We start from the raw sequence: 22,535 nt of genomic DNA on the forward strand, positions 1-22,535 counted from the left end.
AAAAAAGAAAAGAAAAGGCAAAGTTTCTGGAGTTAATCAGCAAGGCCTGGGCTCAAATCCCAGCTCTGATGCTTGGTATCTTTTTGAGCTGGGGAAGCTACCCAAACCTTTTTTCCTACTTCTGTAAAAGAGGGGTAAGACTACCTAAAGAATTGTGTCTGAGTGAGATAATGATTATAAACTACTTAGGACAGACCCAAACACAGGACAAGTAGTCAATATCAGTGAAGACTTTCCCTTCCCCAAGAGTGCCAACAGGACAACTTTCCACCAATTCTCATAACAGGGCTGTATCTGTTGCTAGACTTCCCAATGTCAAGGGCACAATCACTGGAAGTTCTTAGTATCACCCAGCCCTGGGCTCTGCCTTCCAACTGGGATACCTCGTTTATCATGTGGATTATCCTCCTGATTCACAAATGAAGATTGCCCAACCCCTTGGGTATAAGGCTACTTAGGTGACAGTACAGTGTATCTAACTATATAGCTTATTCTGCCCAATGTCCTTTTAATAATTATTGGGGGGAGGGCATTTAATACATAAAATCATGTTTGCAATTTGGTTATCTGGTTAGAACATGCTTAAAGTTTAAGATCGCAGGCACACTGAAGAGGAGAATAACTGGTTCAAAGCCCATAAACCCCAGGAGTTTAAAACTGCTTGGCTTCATGACAAAAGAAAACTCAGAAAGGGCATGGCTAATTCAGCACAAAGTATCTTCTGCAATTACTGAAATAAAGCCTGCATACCCTGTGTCTAAGTATTTTCAAACAGATTAATTGTTGGGAAGAAGTCCTAAAACATAACTAATTAACATGGACAACATAACTATAAGCCTATATGTGTTATTTCTCAATACTATTTTCTCTCTTGATTACTAACTAAAAGACACCCATAACTCTTAAAAAAAATTTTTTTTTCAACGTTTATTTATTTTTGGGACAGGGAGAGACAGAGCATGAACGGGGGAGGGGCAGAGAGAGAGGGAGACAGAGAATCGGAAACAGGCTCCAGGCTCTGAGCCATCAGCCCAGAGCCTGACGCGGGGCTCGAACTCACGGACCGCAAGATTGTGACCTGGCTGAAGTCAGACGCTTAACCGACTGCGCCACCCAGGCGCCCCGAGACACCCATAACTCTTAAGGCATATTTAAAACTGTTCTTGGAAGCATTTATATTATACTTTTGTGGTAAATTATTGTTTAGCCTCATAACATTTCTGAATCTACATACTAACATGATATATTATATAAAAAGTATCCAGAAATCTCAGAAACAAAAAATAAATATTCAAAATTACAGACAACAATTAAGAGATCAAATCTGAGAATGAATGAAGCTTTATATAACACCTTAAATGTTCTGGTTTCTTATTAATGCATCTCTTGTTGATTTGAATGCACTCTGATCACATAACACCAGATCTTGCTAACTAATTGGGATTAACTTCTACATGTCAGTCTGTGTTTACTGCTTCCTTCACATAAAACTTTTAAAATAAAATTCATTCTGCTGTGCCAGTGGTTCTTATTCTCACAGGTGCAGCAGACTCTTTAAACAAAGATTTCCTAAGACTAAATTGATTTAATTTGCTTTAAATTTGAAGGCAAGGATACCTTTTTAATGTTTATTTATATTTTGAGAGAGAAAGAGAGAGAGAGAGAACCAGCAGGGGATGGGCAGAGAGAGAGAGGGAGACACAGAATCTGAGGCAGGCTCCAGGGTCCAAGCTGTGGGCACAGAGTCCATTAATGGGGCTTGAACTCACAAAATGTGAGATCATGATGTGATCTGAAGTCAGATGCTTAACTGACTGAGCCATCCAGGTGCCCCTGAAGGCAAGGACATTTAATGAGCAATACGATAATTCAGGATAACATTAGTATGACAATTCTCTCTAGGGAAATTAGAAGAGTCACAGCATGAACTCAGTAAACTCCTCAGAGAGCAAATTATATCCTGATAATTCCTAATGGTATTGTTATCAATGGGCTAATATACAAGCCAGTATTAACTATATTTAACACCATTAATAAGGTTTTCATTATTATTGAAAATTTATCTCTTACTGGTGGCTTTCATGTTACCAATTATTGAAATTAATAAATTACTTTATATTTTATATGAATATTATTGGATTTCTCTAAAATTTAAGAGTAACAAAACTTCAAAATCCCCTTCAGTTTTATTTAGCAATAAAGTTCATGCTAGGATCTTGAAGATGATGTTACTCATCACCAAATTACTCAAACTGGAATAGCCTATTAATGATATTTAATATAATTCTTGCAAATACTATTTTCTACAAACTTTCTACAAACCTCATTGAAAACCAAAACAAAAAACAGAAAAACAACACACACAAAAATAGCACACGTGCTGGCAAAATCTAATGATTCAAAAATTATCGCCTGAAGATTTCTTGAACTATTTCAAGGGTAACCTATTCCTAAAGATACTAAGTGTTGGAGAGTTTTACCAGTTTGAACAATATACCATTAATCATTACAGCCGGCTTTTTATCAAAGGAGGAAATTCACTATAACAAAAGAAAAATGAGTGACCAAATATAACTAATTATCTAGTTAAACATTTAAAAGACCCTGGTATTTATATCAGTTAATCATCATTTGTTATACTACCTAGCATAATAATTACTGTATCTAAATTATGTAACCAAAAATACTATCTTCCCCACCTTATCATGAGCAGAATAGTTAATTAATGACAAAGAGGCTCCCATCTCCCCACTCCTCCCATGAGCACCACCAGCCATACCTGGTAAAATAAAATATGGCAAGGAAAAGTCTCTCACTGAGAGAAACAGACAGAAATTGAGATAGGGATAACACGGGAGACAAATACATAATACAAAATAATACAAATACATAATACAAAACAATAAAAAGTAAACAAATACATGATAGTATCTAATATTTATTCTGCGTACTTAAGTACTATGCAGAGAAATACAATACAGTGATAAAATGGAAAATGAGTGGATGGTTATCTTAGATTGGGTAATTTAGGGATGATCTGACTGATGAAGTGACATTTACATTGAAATTAAAAGACCAGAAGGAAAGAGCAGAAAAAAACAGCTGGAGAAAATGTCTTAAGAATGATCTTGGTGTGAAAAGGGAAAAAGCCAGTGTAGCTGGAATACAGAGAACAAGGGGCACAATGGTAAGGAAAGAGGTTCAGGAGGTAAGCACTGACAAAATCACATAGTGCTCTGACAGCAGGGGTGAGGTGCTTGGGGTTTACGTGGGAAGCACTGTGCTCTGATCCACTATACATTGTACAGAAATAACTCATAGTGCTGCATGGAGAAGGAACCAGAGAGGAAAGGAAGAAGTAAAGCTAGAGAGGAAGTAGGGAAAGTGGACATAGGTAATGGACTGGACCTGGGAGTTATAGTGAGATACAGACAGCAGATGGAATCAGGATATGATCTTGACATACAAAGGAATTGCTTGTGAACTGAATATGAGAAGTGAGGGACAGAAGGAAATCAAGAATAAAGCATACATTTTTGGCATGAGTGTGTAGATGGATCTTGATGCCATTTACTGGGATAAACAAGGTGAAAGGACAGGCAATTCGGGCAAAAGGTAGGCAATAAAAATGTAATTAAGGATATAATGTGATATACAAACAAGCAATGAGTAAAGGAATGTGCAGGCCGAGTAATTATTGGCAGAAATTGCCACTGTCATAGTCATGGTCATCGTCATCACCGTCATCATCATCATAGTGCTACGTGCTAAGCACCATACTGAAAGAAAGCTCCAAATCAACTTTATGAAGTAAAATACATTATTCTTCTCATTTATTGATAAAAAGAGTAAGGTTTATAGATGTTAAATAACTTGCTCTCCATCACATAGCTAGAAAGTAGGAGATCCAAGAATTCATTTCAGATAACTGTCTTCAGAGCTCACGCTCTCAACCACCACACTAAAGAGCCAGTGTTCTATTTCCTTCTAGCAACTCCACAGATAAATGCTGGTATTCCACAGGGTTCATTCTTGGTCCTCACTTCTCCCTTCATACATTCACTCTGGGCAATCGAATTCACTGTTCAATCTCTCCCATTTATTGATTCTGGAAGTTCGTGTTGAAGTGATTTCAGGTATCCCCCACACCCTCCATTGGACACCCTATCATAACTCTCTGAGAAACTCCTCCTCCATCCCCTTGTTCTCCCTTGATCTACATCCCCTTGATCTATACTTAATGAGATCCAGTCAAGAAAGAAAAAAAAATGATGCATAATTAAATTTATTCTATATAAATGTGGCTGATAAAAGAGGTACTTATCAAAATTTCTAAATATAAGAAATATTTGCTTTATGAATACTTACTGAGAAAGCTGTTTGAAACATAACCAGTCATATAAAAAAGTCATAATATTCACATAATAATGATACAAAGGAAGACAAAATATAAAGATATCCTAAATGTAAATACTATGACTGAATTTTAATTCCAGTGTACTTAACAATGTTATATTCCTTTCAGATGCACAATACAGTGGTTCAACAATTTCATATATTACTCGCTTATCAAGTTCAGTGTACTCTTAATCCCTTTCACCTATTCTACCCATCCCCCACCTGCCCTCCTCTCTGATAACCATCTGTTCTCCATAGTTAAGAGTCTGCTTTTTGGTTTGTCTCTGTTTTTCCCCTTTGTTCATTTGTTTTGTTTCTTAAAAACCACATATGAGTGAAATCATTTTTTTGTTGGTTGTTTCTGTTGCTTGCAGGTTTTTATTTTGATAACAGTCCCAATAGTTTATTTTTGCTTTTGTTTCCCTAGTCTCAGGAGACATATCTAGAAAAATGTTGCTACACAACTTACTGCCTATGGCCTCTTCCAGGATTTTAATAGCTTCAGGTCTCACATTTAGGCCCTTAATCCATTTTGAGTTTATTTTTATGTATGGTGTAAGAAAATTGAACAGTTTCATTCTTCTGTATGATGCTGTCCAGTTTTCTCAGCATCATTTGTTGAAGACACTGTCTATTTTCAATTGCATGTTCTTGCTCCATTGTTGAAGATCAACTGACCGTATAATTGGAGAGTTATTTCTGGGTTTTCTATTCTTTTCCATTGATCCATGTGTCTATTTTTGTGCCCGTACCATATTGTTTTGATTACTACATACTTGTAATATGATTGGAAGTCTGGAACAGTAATGCTGCCAGTTTTGTTTTTCTTTTTAAGATTTCTTTGGGTATTCAAGGTCTTTTGTGGTTCATACAAATTTTAGGATTGCTTGTGAAAACTTCTGTGAAAAATGCTATTGGTATTTTGATAGAGATTACATTAAGTCTGTAGATGTAGTATAAATATTTAAAAAAAATATTTGCTCTTCCAATCCATGAACATGGAATGCTTTTCCATTTCTTGGTGTCATCTTCAATTTCTTTCATCTATGTTTGATACTTTCACAGTACAGGTCATTCACTTCTTTGGTTAAGATTATTCATAGGTATTTTATCATTTTTAGTGCAACTGTAAATGGGATTGTTTTCTTAATTTCTTTTCTGCTGCCTCATTATTAGTGTACAGAAATGCAATGGATTTCTGCACATAGTTTTGTATCCTGAGAGCTTACTGAATTCATTTATCAGTTCTAAGAGTTTTTTGGTAGAATCTTTAGAGTTTACTATATATAATATCACGCCGTCTGTATATGGTAAGCTTTACTTCTTACCAATTTGGGTGGCCTTCATTCTTTTCTCTTGTCTGACTGCTGAGCTATGACTTCCAGGACTGTTGAATAAAAGTGGTGGGAGTGTTGTCTTGTTCCCAACCTATGGGAAAAAGCTCTCTTTTTCACCAATGAGCATGATGTTCACTGTGGGTTTTTCATATAAGGCCTTTATTAAAGGTCTATCTGGTTTCCCTATAAATCTGCTTTGTTGAGGTTTTTTATCATGAATGGATGTTGTACCTTGTCAAATGCTTTGTCTACATCTATTGAAATCATTAGTTTTTAAACTTTCTCTTATTGATGTGATGTATCACATTGATTGATTTGCAAATACTGAACCACCCTTGCATCCTAGGTATAAATCCACTTGATGGTGGTGAATTATTTTTTTAATGTATTGTTGGATTTTGGTTTCTAATATATTGTTGAAGAATTCTGCATTTATGTTTATCAGAACATTGACCTATAGTTCTGTTTTTTTGTTGTGTCCTTATGTGGTTTTAGAATCAGGGTAATGCTGGCCTCATAGAATAAATTTGGAAGTTTTCCTTTCCCTTCTACTTTTTTGGAATAGTTTGAGAAGAATAGGTATTAACTCTTCTTTAAATGTTTGGTAGAATTCACCAGTGAAGCTGTTTGGTCCTGGGCTTTGTTTGTTGGGAGTTTTCAATTATTGATTCAATTTCTTTGCTAGCAATCGATCTGCTTAAATTTTCTATTTCTTCCTGTTTCCTGTTTTGGTAGGTTATAAGTTCTAGGAATTTATCAATTTCTTCTAGATTGTGCGGTTTGTTGGCATAGAATTTTTCATAATATTCTCTTACAATCCTTTGTATTTGTGTGTTGTCAGTTGTTATTTCTCCCTTCCATTTCCCATTTTGTTTGAGTCCTCTCTTGCTGTTGTTTTTTTTTTTTTTTTTTTTTTTTTTTTTTATTAATTTTTTTTTTTTTCAACGTTTATTTATTTTTGGGACAGAGAGAGACAGAGCATGAACGGGGGAGGGGCAGAGAGAGAGGGAGACACAGAATCTGAAACAGGCTCCAGGCTCTGAGCGGTCAGCCCAGAGCCCGACGCGGGGCTCGAACTCACGGACCGCGAGATCGTGACCTGGCTGAAGTCGGACGCTTAACCGACTGCGCCACCCAGGCGCCCCTGTTTTTTTATTTTTTGAGGAGGCTGGCTTGAGGTTTATCAATTTTGTTGATCATTTCAAGAACCGGCTCTGATGGTTTCATTGATCTGTTCTACTGTTTTTTGTTTGTTTGTTTGTTTGTTTACTTTGGTTTCTATTATCATTTATAACTGCTTTATCTTTATTACTTCCTTCCTTTTACTGGATTTGGGTTTTGCTTATTCTTCTTTTTCTAGATCCTTTAGGTGTAAGGTTATTTATCTGAAATTTTTCTTGCCTTCTGAAGTAACCCTGTAATGGTATAAACTTGCCTCTGTTAACAACCACTTTTGCTGCATCCCAAACTTTTTGGACTGTTGTGTTTTCATTTTCATTTGTCTCCACGTATTTTTTTATTTCCTCCTTGATTTCTCAGTTGACCCATTCAGTTGTTAGTAGCATGTTATTTAACCTCCATGTATTTCTGTTCTTTCCAGATTTTTTCTTCTGATTGATTTCTAGTTTCATTGAACTGTGGTCAGAAAAGATGAATGGTATGGGGTGCCTGGGTGGCTCAGTCAGTTAAGTGTTCAACTTCAGCTCATGTCATGATCTCATGGGTTCATGAGCTCAAGCCCCACATCGGGTTCTGTACTGACAGCTCAGAGCCTGAAGCCTCCTTCAGATTCTGTGTCTCCGTCTCTCTTTACCCTTCCCCTGCCGTGCTCTCTCTCTCTCAAAAATAAACATTAAAATTTTCTTTAAAAAAAGATACATGGTATAACTTCAATCTTTTTTGAAATTGTTGAGACATCTTTTGTGACCTAATATGTGATCTATTCTTAACAATGTTCCAAATAGATTTGAAAAGAATGTGTATTCAGCTCTTTCGGGAGAATGTTCTGAATATATCTATTAAATACATCTGGTCCAGTGTGTCAAAGCCACTCTTTCCTTATTGATTTTCTATTTAGATGATCTGTCCATTTATGTAAGTGGTGTGTAAAAGTCCCCTACTATTATTGTATTACTATCAATTAGTTCCTTTATATTTGTTATTAACTATCTTATCTATTTGGGTGTTCTCTTGTTGGGGGCATAAATGTTTACAATTGTTACATCTTTTTGTGATTGTCCTCTTAATGATTATATGACTGTCCTTCTTCATCTCTTGTTATAGTCTTTGGTTTAAAGTCAATTTATCTAGTATATTTCTACCCCAGCTTTCCTTTCACATCAATGTGCATGATAAATGTTTCTCCATCCCCTCATTTTCAATTTGCATGTGTCTTTAAGTCTGAAGTGAATCTCTTGTAAGGAGCATATAAATGGGTCTTACGTTGTTTTTTTGTTTGTTTGGTTTTTTATCCATTCCATCACCCTGTGTCTTTTGATTAAAGCACTTAGTCCATTTACATTCAAAGTAATTATTGACAGGTAGATATTTGTTGTTATTTTGTTCTTTGTTCTTTGTGTGTGTGTGTGTGTGTGTGTGTGTGTGTGTGTGTGCGCGCGCGCGTATCTTCTCTGTTCCTTTCTTCCCTTCCTCTCTTCTAGTGCAGTTAAGATGGCTTTCTTTAGTGATATACTTGGATTCCTTTCTCTATTTTTTCCATATCTACTACTGGTTTTTGATCTGCGGTTACCATTCAGTTATGTATATAACATCTTGTACATAAGAAGCCTATCTTAAGATGACAGTCACTTAAGTTTGAACCCATTCTTTATGTCTCTCCTCCCCATGTTTTAGGTATATGGGGTCATACTTTACTTTTATTTTGTGAGTCCCTCGACTAACTTTTACAGATAAACTTATTTCTACTGGTTTTGTGCTTCCTATTTTTCTTACTCTTACTTAAGGTCTTTCCTTTCCACTCAGACTCCCCTTTAATATTTCTTTTTTTAATTTTTTTTTTTAACGTTTATATATTTTTGAGACAGAGAGAGACAGAGCATGAACGGGGGAGGGTCAGAGAGAGGGAGACACAGAATCCAAAACAGGCTCCGGGCTCCGAGCTGTCAGCACAGAGCCCGACGCGGGGCTCGAACTCACGGACCGCAAGATCATGACCTGAGCCGAAGTTGGCCGCTTAACCGACTGAGCCACCCAGGCGCCCCTCCCCTTTAATATTTCTGGTAGAGCTGGATTGGTGGTCATGAACTCCTCTAACTTTTGTTTGCTTGGGAACTTTGTATCTCTCCTTCTATTCTAAATGACAGCCTTGCTGAATAGAGAGTATTTTTGGCTGCAGATTATTGTCCTTTCAGCACTTTCAATGTGTCATGCTACTCCCTCCTGGCCTAAAAAGTTTCAGTTGAAAAATCCAATGATAGCCTTATGCAGTTTTCCTTATAAGTAACTGTTTTCTTTTTCTACTTTTAAAAATCTTTCTTTATTAGTGCTCTTTGCCATTTTAATTACTATGTGTCTTGAAGTGGACCTCTTTGGGTTGATTTCATTGGGGGATCTCTGTGCCTCCTGGATCTGAATTTCTGTTTCCTTCTCCTAATTTGGGAAGTTTTCAGCTATTATTTCTTCAAATACATTTTCTGCCCCCTTTTCTCTCTCTTCTTTTTTCTGGGATCCCTATAATATGAATGTTATCATGCTTGAAGTAGTCACTGAGTTCCCCAAGTCTATTCTGATTTTGCGTAATTATTCTCTCACTTGCTAGCTTGATTACTTTCCATTACTCTGTCCTCCAGGTGGCTGAATCATTCTTCTGATTCTTCTAGCCTGTTATTTACTCCATCTAGTATATTTTTAATTTCAATTATTGTGTTCTTCATCTCTGGTTCTTTTTTATATCTGTGTTAAAGATCTCACTGATGTTTTCCACTCTTTTCTCAAGTCAGTGAGTAGCTTTATGCTCATTATCTTAAATTCTCTATCAGGCACATTACTTATCTCCATTTTACTTAGGTCTCTTGCTATGATTTTGTCCTGTTCTTTCATTTGGGACATATTCCTCTGTCACTTGATTTTTGCCTAAACTTTTGTGTCCGTTTCTGTGTTTTAGGAACGTCAGCTGTGTCTCTTACGCTTGAAAGTAGTGGGTGGGACGTGCACTTTTAAAAAGGTGGTGCTGGCCCTGGTCTTCCTCCACAGGGGAGGAGTAGCCATCAGAGACCTGGGCCACAGGGCCCTTCCACAAAGTATACGTGGGTGGGAGATGCAGTTTTAACACAGTGCCTGTGTTCCCTGTAGGAGGTCACGAGCCACCGCTGCCGGCAATGGGACTGGGGCCCCACAAAGCTCGAAGTTGGGAGATCCAGTGTTGGCAAGGTTTGCACGGGTCATCTAGGGGAGGGAATCCACTGCACCTTGACTGAGGCAGGTCTAGCTGAGGGGATGGGGGAAGGTGTAAGTAAGCAAGTTAGGTTGTGAATGCTGGTGCTGCGTGCTTCCTGCAGGTAGCTGTGTGTTTATGCTGGGGGGCAGGGGAGGGACAAGGTGCCTGCCAGATCCTTTGTTCCTGGAGAAGTCCCTCAGGGAACTCTGAGTTTAGTAAATAACTCTCCCTCCCATATAAGCCAGGCATTTTTCAAACTGCTGCTTCTAGGCTGTATCTCCAACGGCCATCTGTGGTTCAGTCTCTCTAAGGGTGGGGACTCAGCTCCCTATGCCCTCTGGGCTCTCTCAGAGCTGAGCGGGCTGATTTTTAAAGTTCTAGGCTTTAGGGGCGCCTGGGTGGCGCAGTCGGTTAAGCATCCGACTTCAGCCAGGTCACGATCTCGCGGTCCGTGAGTTCGAGCCCCGCGTCGGGCTCTGGGCTGATGGCTCAGAGCCTGGAGCCTGTTTCCAATTCTGTGTCTCCCTCTCTCTCTGCCCCTCCCCCGTTCATGCTCTGTCTCTCTCTGTCCCAAAAATAAATAAATGTTAAAAAAAAAAAAAAATTTAAAGTTCTAGGCTTTAAGTTCTGCTGGTTGAAAGAGCTCACCAAATATGGCGCTCTAACTTTCAATGCCAAATGCTATCGGGATTCATCTTCGCCTTGCAGGCTCCCCAGTGTGATAGTCTGTTTCTCACCCCCTCCACCCCTGTGCTCCCTCCCTTTCCCAGCCAGACCCACTGCATCTCTGCCCTTCCTGACCTATTGGATGTGGCCTCTTCTCTACATTTAGTTGTAGAGTTTGTTCTGCCAGTCTTTGGGTTGTTTTCTGGGTATTTACACTGACCTGAGTGTTATCTAGCTGTAACCATGGGACAAGGTAGGTTTAAGGTCCTCCTACTCTGCCTCTTCCCTGGAAGTAATATGACCAAATTCTAACAAACATAATAGAATCCATACATTCAATGTTGCCCTTCAAAACAGGTGCCATGATCACATACAGACTTACTCCAGGAAGGCGTCCAATACTTTACTAGGTTTGAAATTCCTCCTTTAGAATAGTAATCAGTTTGTGAATCATATGAAAATTATTGGTCTCATTTTAGAAGATAAGATATCTCATTTTGGTCAAAAGAAGAATACCAAGACTATTTACTTTTTTCACTAAGTAAATATAAATACTTGGCTCCAAGCAATTTTGCAGTATTTCCAAATATCAAATACACCCTCAAAAATGGAATGGTTCTCATCACTATAATTATTAATCTAATGCAGTTCCAAATACATTGGGAAACTATTTTAATTAATGTTGGCTTCATCTTTGCCCACATCACTCTGAACAGACTGTTCAAACAGAAATTTCCAAGACAGCAGATGAAAGAATCTTTACTGTATTCGCATTTTTTTTTAATCATCTAACTTTCTCAAGGTATTTCCTTTAAAATTTGAGGAACACTTACCTCTAAGTATGTATATATGAACAATCGAAATTCAAAACCCAACCAAACTTTAAATATTTTGAAATGACACTTCTCATTTGACAGCTTTCTTATTATTCTCTATTACAATGTAGGTTTTTCCTAAAAGAATTCTAAAGTAACTAAAATCTATATGATATAATATTAACATAATATAGCTTGATTAATATTTAGCTCGGGGGTGCTGTTAAGTTGGTTAAGCGTCTGACTCTTGATTTCAGCTCAGGTCATGATCTCACAGCTCTTGAGATGGAGCCCCGCGTTGGGCTCTGAACTCACAGCATAGAGAATGCTTGCCTAGGATTCTCTCTCCCTCTTTCTCTGTCCCTTGCCTGCTCGTGTTTTCTCTCTCTCTCTCTCAAAATAAATAAACATTAAAAAAATATTTAGCTGAAGAGGTATAAATTAAATTAACTTTCATTTAGAGATTAATTCATTTATCCAACAAACATTATTGAGTAGAAATTATCCTACTATCACTAACATAAAATATGACCCACAAATGTGAACACTGGGATGCTGAGATAATATATTCTTTTTTTATAACTGAAGTATAATTGATATACAATGTTATATTAGTTTCAGGTTTATAAGACATTAATTCAACAATTCTATATATTACTCAATGCTCATCAAAGTATAGTCACCATCTGTCACCATACGTTATTACAATATTATTGGCTATTTTCCATATTCTGTACTTTTTACCTCTGTGGCTCACTTATTTTATACCTAGAAGTTAGTACTTAATCTCCTTCACCTAGTTTGTCCCCCCGCCCCATCTACCTCCCCTCTGCAACCACCAGTTTGTCCTTCATATTTAAGAGTCTCTTTTTTTATTTGTCCATTTGTTTTGTTTTTTAGATTCCACATATAAGTGAAACCATATGGTATTTGTCTTCCTCTAACTTATTTCATTTAGCATAATACCCTATAATACCCATCCACGTTGTTTTAAATGGCAAGATGATACCTTATCTTCTTTATCCATTCACCTATCAGTGAACACTTGGGTTGTTTTCATATCTTGGCTATTGTAAACAATGCTGCAATAAACACAGGGGTGCATATGTCTTTTCAAAGTATAATCTTATTTGCTGGAAGCATATTAGTGTAAGGAATTACCCAATCATCATTATTTTTCTGAGAGTTATCTTTTTGTTGTCTTCCAAATTACACACTTCCTCTACTATAACACTATCTGTATTATCTCTATCATGAAATGTAGTTTATACAACATTATAATGAGCCTTTATGCTCATTATGTTCCATTAGTGACTAAATATCCTTGAATACCATTGCCTTACTATCTTATCTTAGATTTAGAGATGAAAGATAGCATAGTATAAGGAAGATATGACTGAATCTGAGTCCAAAATAAGTAAAGACACAAAATTCAGTGAGAGAAGTAAGAGACCATGTGATGCAAGACCTTCTAAGTCATATAAGGAAATGCAAAAATTCATCTAACAGCAATAAAAAGCAGCCTTTTAAGGAGTGTGATATAAGGAAATGTACACTTTAAAAGGATAACTCATGCTGCAATGTACCCAATGAACTAGAAATGATAAAAATGAAAGGTAAAGAGCTCAGTTACAAAGTTTTGGAAATAATCCAGGAAAAAGGTAAACTAGAGTAGTACAGTCAGGATGCAGAGAGTTAGCAGATCAGATAGCTTTTCAGGAAATAAAACCAAGAGAACATGGTAATTGCCTAGACATAAAGTATGAGATTCCCTTCTTTGTAATTTGGGCAACTAGATGGATGGTGGTAATAATCACAACCAAAAGTGCAACCTTGGGCAGAATATAACAAAGTTCATCTTGAAGACTAGGTACTTGAGGTACCTAGAAAAATATCAAGAGTCATGGTGATTAGGATCCAACTGGCCAGGAAATGCACGAGGAGCTTTCTCCGTGAAAGCTAAAGAATCACTGGCTTGGAGTCAGACAACCCCGGGTCAGTTCATTAGTCTGAGCCTCAGTCCCTTACTTGTAGTGTGTGAAAAACAACGTTTTGTATGTTATCTGTCAGAAATAAATGAAGCAGTGTATTCAAAAGACTTAGCACACAGTAGGTGCATTTTAAGAACTCACTAATCGGTAGATACTAACAGTAGCAGCCATACCGGCACCCCGGACAAAAGTGGGATGAAGGTGGTAAGACAGCAAGCTGGGTGGTCAGGTTTTCAATCATGTGAGAGGTAATGTCCTCATTACCTGCTCTCCTGAGAAAAAGATAAGAGCTATCAGAAAGGTGACAATCCTTTACGCGGGGAGCAGAAGCCTCAGTACAGCAGGCTTCACCCTTTCCTACCCCCAAGAAAAAGGAGTAGTGATCAGAAAGAGGTACTGTGGATGGAGAAGGCTGCTGTTGCTACCTCCTAATCATTATGGTATGGTTATTAGAGAACAAGTAGCCTCCACGTGAGAGGGTGACGGGAAGCAGTGTCCATGGGGGAAAGAGATAACGCTCCAGTTAAAATAAGGAGGTGAAAAAAAAAGCGTTCAGTAAGAAATGAGGGGTGTAGGCGGTTACTTGTACAATGAAAGAGAAATTCTGTAGATATTTGTATATTTTAATATTCATATTCAAAAAGGTGGTGCTTAAAAAGAGAACTGATTGATTTGACACCAAGTTTATATTCTTTCAACAAACATTTACTTAATGTCGACTATGCACTCTGGGTACCATTCTGGAGACTAGGGATAAAGTTTATACTCTAAGAAAACAACGGGAACGAACAAAATAAAAAGCAGTAAGGTTATAAATTCTACGGAGAAGGCATACTGGGTTGGCGTGAAATTTCAATTTTCATTGAATGATCAAAGAAGGTGATATTCAAATATGTACTTGAAGAAGATGAATGAACGAGCTGATGAGAAACTACAAGAAGGTTTTAAACGGACAGTATTTGACTACAATGTTATATTTTATATTTAAATTTTGTATACTTTTGTAATGGCTTCTGTGTTGAGAGTACAGTGAAAGGAGGCAAGGGCAGAAGCAGAGACCAACTGGGAAGCCATTCACAATAAGGTCTGTGAAAAATTAACTTTGACCAGAGTGGTGACATAGGGTAAGAAGTATTCCGATTCTAAATATATTTAAAGCTAGAGCTTATGGGATTAGATAGAAGACAAGGCATTGGAAGGAGTCAGGAATGTCCCTAAAAGCTTTAGCCCAGCAACTGAAAGGATGGACTTGCCACTAATTGTGACAGAGAAGACTGTAGAGAACAGTTTTAGGAGGAATATTTGGAGTTCAGATTCAGACATGAATTCAGACATGCAAATTTGATGTCAAGTATGCAAGCGGATACAAGAGTTTGGAATTCAGGACAGAGGTCTGGGTTGAGATGTAAATCTGAGAGTCAACAGCATATAGATCATAGTTAGAGTCCTGACTTGTTAAGAGGTTCAGGAGGGGAGGAGAAATCGGCAAAGGAGACCACTAAGGCATGAGAAAAACAAAGTTCTTGGAAGCTAAGCAATGAACAGGCTTCAAAGAAGAAAGTATGGCCAGCTCTACCAAATGCAGCTGGTAAGTGAGGAAGACGAGGCCGAAGAACCCACAGCTGGACCGAGCAACATGGGAAGTGCGATCCTGGCAAGGGCAGTGTAGGGTGGCATGGTCAGGGAGAAAGCTTAATTGGAGTACACTTCAGAGAGTGAAAGGAGAGACAAAACTACAAATAAATCTTTCTAGGAATTTTGCAATAAAAGGCAGCAGAGAAATAGGTCAACAGCTGGAGAGAGGGAGGACTTCAAATGCTGTTTTTTGAGTTTGTTTGGTTTGGTTTGTTGTTTGATGGAAAGAATAACAGCACCTTAGTATGTAATAGAAAGGACTCAGTAGAGGAAGCTGAAATAAGGAGGGGATGGAGATGGGATCTGGTGCTCATGGGAGCACTGGCCTTTGAGAACAGTGTGGCTCCTGCATCTGAAAAGGAAAAGGCAGATCACAGGAGTACAAATTCTGGGAGGAGGATATCCATGGTAGGGGTCTGTGAGCGTTCTCTTCTGATTGTTTCCGTTGTTTTGTTTTGTTTTGTTTGTTTTGTTTTTTTTTTAAGTGAAGTAGGAAGCAAGGGCATTAGCTGAGACTGAGGATGGAGGGAAAAGTGTTGGGGGCTGAGGAAGAAAAACTAGGAAGTAGTCACTGAGGAGACTGGGAAGCAAAGGCATTAAAAGGATATGGCTGCTGATATAGAATTAAGAGTTACTTGAGGTTCATGCTCATGAACTTAAACTATGTATAGCAAGAGTCTTCTTTCCTCAAAACAGCAGCTGCTCATTCTCCTGTACCCTTTATTAATAAAGTTATTCAATGAACTAAACTTGTTAAAAGAAGACCATTACATCTAAACTTGTATAAAGACTCCCCAAAATAAAAGCTCTGCTCAATGCTATATGAAAAGTACCTTGGCAAAATCGATTTATCAAAAGAAGCAAGCTAAATGATGACCCTTATTTCATAAAGAAAGTAATTCTGTAAAAACAAGTTAAAGAGAAGAGAAGAGGGGCACCTGGGTGGCTCAGTCAGTTAAGCATCTGACTCTTGAGCTCAGCTTAGGTTGTGATCTCAGAGTTTATGAGTTCAGGACCCACGTGGGGCTCTGTGCAGGCTCTGTGCAGAGACTGCTTGCAATTCTCTCTCCCTCTCTCTCTACCCCTACTCTATTCATACTCTCTCTCTCAAAATAAATGAACTTAAAAAAAATTATAAAAAGAGAGAGAGAGAGAGAGAGAAGGGAAGGTAATACAGTTATCATGTCCAAAAATCCTATCCACGCAATAGAGTTCACTGGGGGCTGCTTCGCTCTGGCCCACAACACACCTGGGTTACTAGCCTGACATGCTACAAGGCAAACCTCACCTCTTCACACTCCTTTCACAGAGATGCAAAAGCACAAGTGGACTCTGGATTCGGCTGCAATGAAGCTTAAAGGAATGGTCAGTCTACCTTTCTGCTTGGATTGGAAAACAGCAAGGCAAGATTCTCATACCTTCCAAGCTAAATAAGGACAGTCTATTTTTCTACCTGCAGATGTGGGATACTTTCCCTCTTTCACAAGTAGCGAAAGCGTTAACACTAGATATCTACAAATTTACAAATAATAATTATAATCTAAGCCCTGAAGATTATTACAATTAAAATTAATCTTCCTTCTGGGGTGCCTGAGTGGCTCAGTCAGTTAAGCATCCAACTTTTGGTTTCGGCTCAGGTCATGATCTCACAGTTCATGAGTTTGAGCCCCATGTTGGGGGGCATGCTGACAGTGGGGAGCCTGCTTGCGATTCTCTCCCTCTCTGCCCCTCCTCCACTAGCGTGCATGTGCAAGTGCACTCTCTCTATATCTCAAAATAAATAAATTAAAAAAATTAATTCTCCTTCTAATCACTACCAGAAATCGTTAGTATTATACTGATTATAATTGTTTTGTATTTAAATTTATAAGAATGTGAATGTACCATAGCCCTCTTCAAATAATGACGATAAATCAAAACACTCACAAAATGTTAGTTGTAAACTTCCATTGTTTAAAATTAGTCTCATAGTAGAAAATAAACACTTTACCATTTATCTGTCACCATCTTATACACAGTCTGTATTTTTTTTAATTAAACTAAATCCATTGTTCCACAAACAACAGTTCTAAAGCAATGAGAATATATAAATTAGAATCTAGTTAAAATATCCTTGACTGCAAGGATCTTCTAGGCTTTAGTGGAAGGAATCAAAGAAGAAAAGAAGGAAGGAAATGAAGGGAAGGGAAAAAATGAAAGCTGACAGAAAAAATTTTTCTATAAGTTCAAGAGAATCATAGTAGTGCAAAAGCACATTTTAAAGGATAATAAATCTCACAATCTAAAACTTCAACAACAACAACAAAAACTCCTATACTAAAAATGAGACCATATATTCATATTGTGGGGTTATAGTATTCATCTCAGAACAAGGAAAGGAAAGATATGCCAGAAATATACATCACTCATCATTATAACAGGGCATAATTGGTATTTGACACTTAGAAAGCTGACTTCCCCAGATTTCTGTTTACGTCCAGACTGATATTAGCATTACAAAAGTGAAAGAAGTCACTTGGCTAACCATATGTTGCCATATCACCCCCCTTATTCAGGCCAATGGTGTGGAACAAAACAAAAGAAGGTCGTCAACCCCTAGCAGACACTGTCCTTTCCCAGCGCTTTAAAATAATGATACCAAGAGTGGGAACATTTTTCAAAGATTTAATAAGCAATAACACCTATAAGCTCTTGTCAGGTAATCTGTCTTTCATGATCTCACACCATCGGTCTGAAGGGGGGGAGGGGAGGAATCCTTCTCCCTTCCCCCACTTGCCACAGGCAGCTAGAACCTGGGATGACACTTGCCTGTTTCCAACAGGGAGAGAGGTCCACCCTCACAGGAGCAGCAGCAGGAGGCATAAGCGAAAGGAACAGTGTGAAAAGAGATGCAGAACCACATATATAATCTTGAAATTTATGCTGTGTGGCAGCTTCGTGTCTCAGAGGAAAATAATTACTTTCATTTTTGCCTCCTACTGCCACTCCGACCTTTCCCGGTCGGTGAGTCAGTGGGAGGCAAAAATGAAAGTGCTTTTTTTCTCCCCCCTTTGAAACTTAGGGCTGTTCCAAACTGTGGATTTCAGAATCGTAACAAGAACTGCCTAATTTTTAGAGGGGCTCCTTTTATCATCTCCACTACAAACAACAAGACTATGAAATAATAGTGTTCGCCTATGTGTGTAAAATCGGCGCTAACATGTGTATACCTGATAGTTAGAAGGTGCTAATTACAAGCTTGATAATTTATCACCATAGCAGAAAATACAGACAGATCTTAAAAAACAACCATCTTGAAATTAAAATACTGGACACTGTATATTAACTAGTTGGAATTTACATAAAAACTTAAAAATAAAGAAATAAAAATAGCGGCCTGACTCGAAGGTAAAGGGTCTCTTTTTTGAATACCGAGAATTCAGGTAAGTATAACAAAGAAAAGCAATGTAAACTTCTGTTAGGTAAAGGGCTGATTTAAACATCTTCATCTGAAGGAGTCCCTGATTGGCTTCAAAGACATCTTCTTATTGAGGCCCTGCTCCATATGAAGAAGTACAATACCACAGCATATCCAAAGTAAGTAAGGCATAGTCCTCTTCCTCCAAGAGTGTAGCCCCAGAGAGATAAGAAAATGTCCACATAAAACAATACAACGGTGTCAGAAATACCAGAAGACATACAAAGAATGTATCATCAGGTTTTCAAGAGAAGATATTACAATCAGAAAAAGCTTCATGATAGAAATGGCATTTTAGATGGTACTTAAAAAACAGGCATGATTTGAAAAATTGGTGAGAAAAATGAGGGTGCAAAGGGAACAAAATCACAGAGGCAGAAAAGGCAGTGCTGGCAAAATTTTCTGAACTGTGCTTCACAGAAACTGTGTTTCACAGTCACCGATTCCGGGAGAAGTCAATAGATGCACTTAAAAATATATAATAAAAAAGTCCCATAGTTAAATAAGTGTGAAAAACACTTACACCCATGTCCTCCTCTGGGAAATTTAAAGTGCACAGCAGAATAAGAAAGGCTCTGAGGAAGGACTGTCATCAAGTAACTGTTTAACCCAAGTCCCACCAACCTATATGACTACAGAAATTTGAAAGAATATTCATCGATTCTTCCAACAATTTCAGAATCACTATCTAAGCAAAACTAAGATAAGATTAGCAGAGTAAATTTGAGACTAGACTCTAGAATCTAGAATGCCTCAAACACAAAACTGAGAAATGTAGCTTTTATGAATGAAAGCAAAAGTGAGATTTGGGCCCTACAAAGAGGGGTGTATTCTTTCAAGCATATCATTACATATTGGGCTTAATGGCAAGCTTTGTATGAAACATTCTTTCACTTCATTTTATGTTACGAAAACACAAGCAACCACCTAAAAGGAGAAACGCACCACTAATCAGAGAACATGAGAAAAGGAGCAATAATGGAAGGCAGCTGTGGATAATGCAGGATCAGCCACCAAAGCAAAGACAGGCACCACACATACGGGCACCCCCACTAGCTGGGCACAGCCTCACTTGTGTTCTTTTCTCTCTAAGCTTAATAATATTAACTCACAAAGCCTACCAGTCCTTCAATTAAAGTTAAAATCTAAAGCTGGGTTTTTTGTTTGTTTGTTTGTTTGTTTGTTTGTTTGTTTACATGTTGGTGCATTAGAACTAAGTATTCTAAAACACTATTTAAAATATAAACAATTCTGACTAAACTTGTAAATTCATAATTAGCATTTTGGGGGCTGTTTTATTTCCTAAAGGAACTGTAATTCTGTACACACACACACACACACACACACACACACACACACCAGCCTTCATTAGAACAAATTACCTGTGGCTGGAACTGGGGAACAGGTGGCCCTTGCATTCCTTGTGATTGCTCATCCATTGTCTGAAGCAATAAGAACTTTAGAACTCTGCAAAAATATAAAGTTGAAATTTAAATAATGCAATCATTACCAACTCGTTTTGCTTATCATATTCCTGATGCTTGCATTCAAATATTAGACTTACCTAACGTTTCAGAAAGTATCCAAGAACATACCCCATATCTTATACCTGCCATTTGCCAAATTCAAGCTCTGTTTAGCTAACACAAGTGGTAGATTTACTGTCCCAACTAAGTCCATTTCTCCAAAGTAGTATTATGTGCGTAGAAAATTCTATATTGTGAGATGAAATTTTCTCTTCTCCATTATAGCTTATAGACCAAACAGACTTCCCCTTACCCTTGCCAATATGCAAAGATAATTAGCATAATAAGCTTCCATAAATGTGGTAAATGTTCTACATTCTAAAATGCACCTCATCTTCATATTCTAAAATGTTAGTGTTTTTGTTCTGTATGTCCAACTACAATTCTTACTGTAATTTTAGGTTTAAACTTAAAAGGCTAGTCCTCATGAGGTTGTTTACTCTTTTACGCATACTTTGCTTATAATTATTAAACATTCATCCATTAACTCCGTAAACATAAGACTAATTCTATGTCACCTACTGCACAAGGCTCAAGTATTGAACTACAAATGAGACATGGCTGTTGGCCCATCCAACAACACTGATTCTACACACTGTCAACTATTTCTAGGTTCCTTGTGTTATTTTATATGAAAATATAACTTATATGTTAAAAAACTAGGATCCATTTAAGTGGGATTAACAGAGAAACTAAAACACATCCTCACTTCATTATACTCTTTAAAAAACAATTAAAAAAATGACATGGGTCATTTGTATTGCAAATGTTTCATTCCATTCTAGAATTTGTCTTTTCTAAAACCTTTTCAATGTCATCTTTTCCCTTATAATTAATACCTTTGTATACTATTTAAGAATTATTTCTCTACTCCAGGTTTTCATACATTAGTTTCTAATGTAAGCTTTATTGTTTTATCTTTCATGTTTAGATACATAATCGACCTGTAATTAAATTTTTATATCACATAATGTAAAGATAATATTTAGTTTTTTTCCATATGGCTATCCAATTGATTCCAAATCATATACTGAAATGATTATCCTTCACCCCACACCCCTTTACACTACACTCTGTCATCCTTGCCATTTATCAAATGAAAGCATAGATACACACACACACACACACACACACACACACACACACTGCCAACTTACTGAACTCACTTATTAGTTCAAGTAGATTTTTGGTTATTCTTGCCTTATTGCAATGGCTAAAATGTCTAGTACAATGAACCTAAGGAAAGAGTAGACATCCTTTTCTTGTTCCTATCATGAGAAAAGTGTTGAGAAGGAAAAACTTGCCTTAACCATTCAAGGTTCTTCTAGCTTTTCTAAGAACCAAATTGAAATGAGACAGAATAACAGGAGAAAAAATTAGTAACATGTATACCTTCTATATACATAGGAGCAACTCAGGAAAACCAACCAACTCCCTGAAATGGTCGAAGCCATCAACTTAAATACTGTCTTTAGGCAAAGACAAAAGATGTTGGGAGTCAGTTATGAGAGGTAACCAGGAAAAGCACAGTAGACAAGGTAAGACTGTTATACAGAATTAACTCATTACCTTCTCTATTATTAAGTTTCTAGAAACTGGGTCAACCCTCCTTCCTGGTACAGCAAGAGAGACACCCTTACAAATGGAAATTTATATAAATAAATATACACACACACACACACACACACACACACAAATATCTATGCAAAGGAGTAACTTCTACTTGGTTTTTGGAGCTTCTCATGTATTTGCAGTATCTTAAAAATAACCAGCTTAAAATAATCAATAGGCCAAAGTGGCATATCTTAGAAAAATATGTTCCCTTGCAAAAACATTTCGCCATTAATGTGAGATGTATATTTTTCTTAGATGTCTTAATTTATCAGGTTGAGACAGTGTCCTTCTATTCTTACTTTGCCAGAAGATTTTATATAGGGATACCTGGGTGGCTCAGGAAGTTAAGTGTCTGACTCTTGGTTTTGGCTCAGGTCATGATCTGATGATTTTGTGAGTTCAAGCCCCACATCAAGCTCTGTGCTGACAGTGAAGAGCCTGCCTGGGATTCCCTCTCTCCCCCTCTTTCTGACTCTCCCCCACTCATGCTGTCTCTCTCTCTCTCAAAATAAATAAACTTAAACATTTTATATAGATGTTAAATGCTTTCTATCTTTGATGGTATATATATATATAATATATATAATATATATATATAGTTCATATATACATGCAAAGAAATATATATATATAGAAATAATAGTTCATTAAAATGTTGAAATATGGTGACTCATTTCTGAATGTTAAGCCAGTATTAACT

General features: G+C 37.3%; 1 protein-coding gene across 2 annotated transcripts in view; it reads right to left on the minus strand.

Moving 5' to 3' along the window:
* The window catches only part of NEK7 (NIMA related kinase 7), a 163,328-nt gene that overhangs the window by 79,569 nt on the left and 61,224 nt on the right, over positions 1-22,535 (minus strand). Inside the window, exon 2 of one of the 2 annotated variants that reach the window (XM_086693492.1) lies at positions 20,078-20,162. In XM_086693492.1, coding sequence (XP_086549618.1) covers positions 20,078-20,134 — 57 coding nt within the window. In that variant the 5' untranslated portion in view covers positions 20,135-20,162. Of the gene's footprint in view, positions 1-20,077; positions 20,169-22,535 lie in introns of those variants that run through there. The other variant, XM_086693493.1, reaches the window with a different exon arrangement.

This window comes from Puma concolor, chromosome E4 (assembly GCF_028749965.1).
Source record: "Puma concolor isolate L17-30 chromosome E4, mPumCon1.1.hap2, whole genome shotgun sequence".
NCBI classification, from domain to species: domain Eukaryota; kingdom Metazoa; phylum Chordata; class Mammalia; order Carnivora; family Felidae; genus Puma; species Puma concolor.